The sequence below is a fragment of the Oncorhynchus clarkii genome, unplaced genomic scaffold (assembly GCF_045791955.1).
Source record: "Oncorhynchus clarkii lewisi isolate Uvic-CL-2024 unplaced genomic scaffold, UVic_Ocla_1.0 unplaced_contig_13587_pilon_pilon, whole genome shotgun sequence".
NCBI classification, from domain to species: Eukaryota; Metazoa; Chordata; class Actinopteri; order Salmoniformes; family Salmonidae; genus Oncorhynchus; species Oncorhynchus clarkii.
Window position 1 is genome coordinate 53,478 of NW_027258359.1, and position 6,000 is coordinate 59,477.

Sequence of the window (6,000 nt, forward strand, 5' to 3'; positions counted from 1 at the left end):
TTCAAATATACAATCTCTAAGTGTTTGTGCACTTACTGTACATTTAAATTGATAGATTGAGCATCAATGTCTAAAATCAATCATGTACTCCATTTTGGGGCAATCGTGTCGTTATGTGGATCCTTTAACTGTTTTTTGACAGAGAGCACTATCAGAGGAAGTAGACAGACAACAGAGAGCACTATCAGAGGAAGTAGACAGACAACAGAGAGCACTATCAGAGGAAGTAGACAGACAACAGAGAGCACTATCAGAGGAAGTAGACAGACAACAGAGAGCACTATCAGAGGAAGTAGACAGACAACAGAGAGCACTATCAGAGGAAGTAGACAGACAACAGAGAGCACTATCAGAGGAAGTAGACAGACAACAGAGAGAGCTATCAGAGGAAGTAGACAGACAACAGAGAGCGCTATCAGAGGAAGTAGACAGACAACAGAGAGCACTATCAGAGGAAGTAGACAGACAACAGAGAGCACTATCAGAGGAAGTAGACAGACAACAGAGAGCACTATCAGAGGAAGTAGACAGACAACAGAGAGCGCTATCAGAGGAAGTAGACAGACAACAGAGAGCACTATCAGAGGAAGTAGACAGACAACAGAGAGCACTATCAGAGGAAGTAGACAGACAACAGAGAGCACTATTTGCAACGGTAAATGAAAATGAGCATCCAGGTAGTCCCTTCCTGTTTCAGTATGTGTTTTTTTCCTTCTGATTGTTGCCTAATGAACACAACACAGCCTGGCAGCAGCTATGTGAAAGCCTGAGTGAGGAGTGTCAGTGGACTTTAGAGCTCAGTTGATGATGTTGCTAACTTGGACCCTGGCTACCTTCTGTCACTGGAAACCAATTAAGAACAGAATGTCTCAAACTTTAACCCTAAAGGCAGGACAGTGTCTAGATTAGGGTTGCAAAATAAACTCCCTGGTTTTCCAGAAACCCTGTTTGAATTCTGGATTTCCTGTTTATTCCCTCTTGATTCCATGAATCCTCCAACAGGGATTCTGGGAAAACCAGAGAATTTATTGAAAGTTCACAGAATTTTGCAACCCTACAATATCTAGTCCGGATAGATAGTCAAACAGACAAGGTCTCACTTACACTGACAAGTGACACTCCAACAATTGATAGTTTATCAGATTTAAGGCAGGATTCAATCAGATCAAGCGTTAACTAGTTAACGGCACAGCTGATGTTTTGGTGGTGTCGGAGGTGTAACTGCATTAGAGCCGTCAGAGCAGAATGTCTTCTCGTGTGGTCATTGTCACACAGCCACACCCCTCCCACTCGCGTTACAAGTTCAGAATGAGTAAATGTAGGCAATTTCTGAAAAAAATTACACTCAAATTGAAAATCACAAAACAAAATTGAGGATTTCTATCAGCCTAATAGAGGGGCAGATGACAGCTCACATTCCAGTGCTCAAACTTCTAAACCAGTTAGGATTTATCTTAATGCGAATCCATGCAGCCAATGGCAATGTCCGCTTGTGGATTTGACAGCTCTCACTTCCAACACTGCCAAAACAACTGCCATGTGGGTCTTGGCTAGCGCAGATCTGACAGAATCTAGCCTAAAGTCTCACTGACAAACAAATATATATTTCCTTTCCTGAGTCAATCTGCCCAGTGCCGCTCCTAGGGCCTGCTACAGCTGATGGTGCTAGATGTCAACAAGAACATGGTGATGCTGTTGCAATGTATGGCCAAACAATGTACTGTATTTAGTGAGGACAGACGAGTGAGTCCGCAGGGCATGAACTTTCATGGACATGGCAGGTGTGGGCCGAGGGGTTAGAAGGGTTAGTGAAATGAGCTCTGTTGACACAGGCACGCTTTGGGAACTCACCCCACCGATTAATATTCTGGCATCCGAAACATTCTGCAACATTCCATCTAACCACGGCTAGGTGGCTGCACCCAAATGACGGGAATTCTCCCAGAGAAAGCCACCGTAATGCTGATCTTCACACGCAGGAATTCAACGCGTGTTTTCTTTCCTACTTTCCTGACGTGGGTCAGGTTCATGTCCTGTAGCTGCAGACTCTGCCCCAGGGGGAGATTGTGTGTGGCGGTGTTTCTCATGGCAGAAACACTCGACAATGTCAGTGTTTAGTTTCCACACACTACCACTCCGTTTTGAAACAAACTCTGACCACGGAACAATGGCAGGCTTGTTAGTGTTTCTGCTGCCCGTGCGCTCGGCTGCTTCATAAGCAGGTTACAACACTGAGGAAGAGGGTGCTGTGGTTTACACGCCTACAGCACAACACAGTGGGTGTCAGAGAGGTGGAGTGAGTTATAGTGCAGGTCTATGGGGTGCTGTTTGTAACATGCTGTATTTTGTGAAAACTATGAATTTCGTGCAACAAAATACAAACATGCAAAGAAATATAGCATGCAACAAACGCCCTTGTTCCTGGAAAGAGGGACAGATGTAGAAGACTTCAGAGTGCTGACACTCTACTCTGAAGTGTGTTGGAAGGAATGTGGACTGTTGATACTGGGTATTATCTCAGAGGTCCCTCTTCCTGTCTTGAATTACCTGACTTTTGGTGGTATTTAGGTGGTATTACCTGCACAGTGTAAATGAATCTACAGCATCCCATTGGTTCCTTCATGAACATCCCCCCATCGAACATCCCATTCATTCCTGCATGAACGGCCCCCTTCGAGCACCCTATTGGTTCCCTATCATTACACAGTCCCCTTATGCTGGGGACAATAAAAGGCCACTCTAAAATGTGCAGCTTTGTCACACAACACAATGCCACAGATGTATCAAGTTTGAGGGAGCGTGCAATTGGCATGCTAACTGCTGTAATGTCCACCAGAGTTGTTGCCAGAGAAATTAATGTCAATTTCTCTACCATAAGCCGCCTCCAATGGGGTTTTAGAGAATTTGGAAGTATGTCCAACCGGCCTCACCACCACAGACCACGTGTAACCATGCCAGCCCAGGACCTCCACATCCGGCTTCTTCACCTGCGGGATCATCTGAGACCAGCCACCCAGACAGCTGATGAAACTAAGGAGTACTCAGTACTCAGTTTCATCATTCTGATTGTGTAACAGAGTCCGCCTGCTGTGTAAGGGAGTCCTCCTTAGGACTAGCTGGCTAAGCTAGCACACGGTGTACTTCTCTCCCACCTGCTGAACACCTGCCCTCGCCGTCGTTACCTGAACTGCGGGAAAACAGTGCCTGTCAGGCAAGGGATGAAGTACACTAGCTACCGTTGTCACCCCACCCCTTATGTGGCGTTTATCGGTGGCTGGCATCCAACGTTATTGTGCATTAACGCCACCAACTGTACTGGAGCTCCCTACCCCCTGCTTCTCCCAAACGTAAACATTTACCAATATAAGTATAAAGAGGGGTTCCTGCAGATGCAGGAACGTCCACATGCAGGAACACCTCCGAATTGCCGGGCACAATTGCACCCTTCTCCACTTGTATGCACACTATGCGTGAATGCAGTTTGCCTAGGCTACGGTCGCCGTGCTTAGCCTACCCTATCGCTCGAATAAGATGCAAAGTGAATACCCTGGTGGCATGTCGCCATTACTGAGAGTAAGACTGGTAGGTAAACATACCTGGCATGTGATGCGGCACCTTTCTGTTTTGACAGGCGGGATGCCGACGGAATGGAACAAGCATGTTTATGGCAGTATTTCTAAGAAGTGCATATTGGCTATGGACAGTTCACTGGACATCAGATACATGGTGAAATAATGCTACGTTTTCCCCACATTAAAATATACAATCTTTGAAATATACTATATTTGTGTAAGTATCATAGAGGTGGGCATGCCTCATTTAATTGTATGCATGCACAGGACAACAATGTAGCCACACAGGCCTTATATCTAGCTGTCACTGTAATGTTATTCTGTATCACTCACCACCCGTCACACCACACCCGGATGGTTCGTCTTCTCTTCTCCGGACTGCAAGCTGTGGCGCCGAGGTTCGTCCCTGCATCTTTCCCTGTTGTGTTCATTGGGTGATGTCCGTTCTTGATCATTTTGTGCACGAAAAGACTACGATGATATTATATATGATATTTCAACGTAGCCTATATCCTGGACAAGCAACCCCTAGTAATAGCACGAACGAAGACACAAATATACCTGCACCGTTCGATTTTATGTATAGGCTTTGTCTAGTGTATGTCCCTTTGCAGGATAGCCGGTTTCTGCATAGAAGTGACGGCTGAGCAGCAGAACCGTGGGACAACGCCTCCTATCCCGGGGAAGTGGCGTCACATGGCATTGGATCGTACGATGACTACTAGTGGATAGCCGACATATTGTTACATAATAGAGGCATGCTCCACTGTCATGTGATTAGATCTGGATTTACATGTAAGGCTAACCACATTAAGAATATAGTTACAGTGTGAAATTAAAATGAAATAGAAGAGGCCCTGTTCTTCACATTCATTGTTTAACATAAAGGCTACAATAGGCTACATCCATAATCCATCAAATAGCAGGTCCCAGAGCCGGCAAGTCCCTTAGAATAGAATATAACCTACATATATACAACAGAATAGACACATGTCGAATAGAAAAGTCACGTATAAAATATAATATACACGTGTAGAATATAATAAACACTTATAGAATAGAACAGAATATACATGTATAGAATAGAATACAATATACGCCTATAGAATAGAATACAATGTACACATATGCCTGTAGAATAGAATATACACGTATAGAATAGAATACAATATACGCCTATAGAATAGAATACAATGTACACATATGCCTGTAGAATAGAATATACACGTATAGAATAGAATACAATATACGCCTATAGAATAGAATACAATGTACACATATGCCTGTAGAATAGAATATACACGTATAGAATAGAATACAATATACGCCTATAGAATAGAATGTACACATATGCCTGTAGAATAGAATAAACACGTATAGAATAGAATACAATATACACCTATAGAATAGAATATACACATATTCCTGTAGAATAGAATAAACACGTATAGAATAGAATACAATATACGCCTATAGAATAGAATACAATGTACACATATGCCTGTAGAATAGAATAGAATATACATGTATAGTATAGAATCGAATATACACATATAGAATAGACTAGAATCTACACATATACCTGTAGAATAGAAGAAAATATATACGTAAATAATAAAATAGAATGTATAGAATAGAATATAGACATATAGAATATAATATACACGTATAGAATAGAATATACACGTGTAGAATAGAATATACACATATAGAATAGAATATACAGATATAAAATAAAATAGAATATACACATACAGAATATAATATACACGTTCAGAATAGAATATACACATATAGAATAAAATAGAATATACATATATAGCTGAAAATAGAATATTCACATATAGAATAGAATAAACATATAGAATAGCATGTACATATGTAGAATAAAATAGAATATACACGTATAGAATAGAATATACACATATAGAATATAATATACACGTATAGAATAGAATATACACAAATAGAATAGAATATACATATGTAGAATAAAATAGAATATACACGTGTAGAATAGAATATACACGTATAGAATAAAATATACACATCTAGAATAAAATAGAATATACATATACAGCTGTAGTTCACTGTATAACAATTCCAGTGGGTCAGAAGTTTACATACACTAAGTTGACTGTGCCTTTAAACAGCTTGGAAAATTACAGAAAATTATGTCATGGCTTTGGAAGCTTCTGATAGGCTAATTGACATAATTAGAGTCAATTGGAGATGTACCTGTGGATGTATTTCAAGGCCTACCTTCAAACTCAGTGCCCTTTTGCTTGACATCATGGGAAAATCAAAAGAATTCAGCCAAGACCTCCACAAGTCAAACGCCTGAAGGTACCATGTTCATCTGTACAAACAATAGTACGCAAGTATAAACACCATGGGACCACGCAGCCATCATACCGCTCAGGAAGAA

The 6,000-nt window shown here is 41.3% G+C and overlaps 1 protein-coding gene across 1 annotated transcript in view; it reads right to left on the reverse strand.

Annotated features, from left to right (window-relative positions):
- The window catches only part of LOC139396798 (ethanolamine-phosphate cytidylyltransferase-like), a 34,273-nt gene extending 30,063 nt beyond the window's left edge, over positions 1-4,210 (reverse strand). The window contains exon 1 of the mRNA XM_071143715.1: positions 3,906-4,210. Within this exon, the coding sequence (XP_070999816.1) occupies positions 3,906-4,027 (122 nt within the window). The 5' untranslated portion in view covers positions 4,028-4,210. The remainder of the gene's footprint in view (positions 1-3,905) is intronic.
- Positions 4,211-6,000: the final 1,790 nt, after the last annotated feature.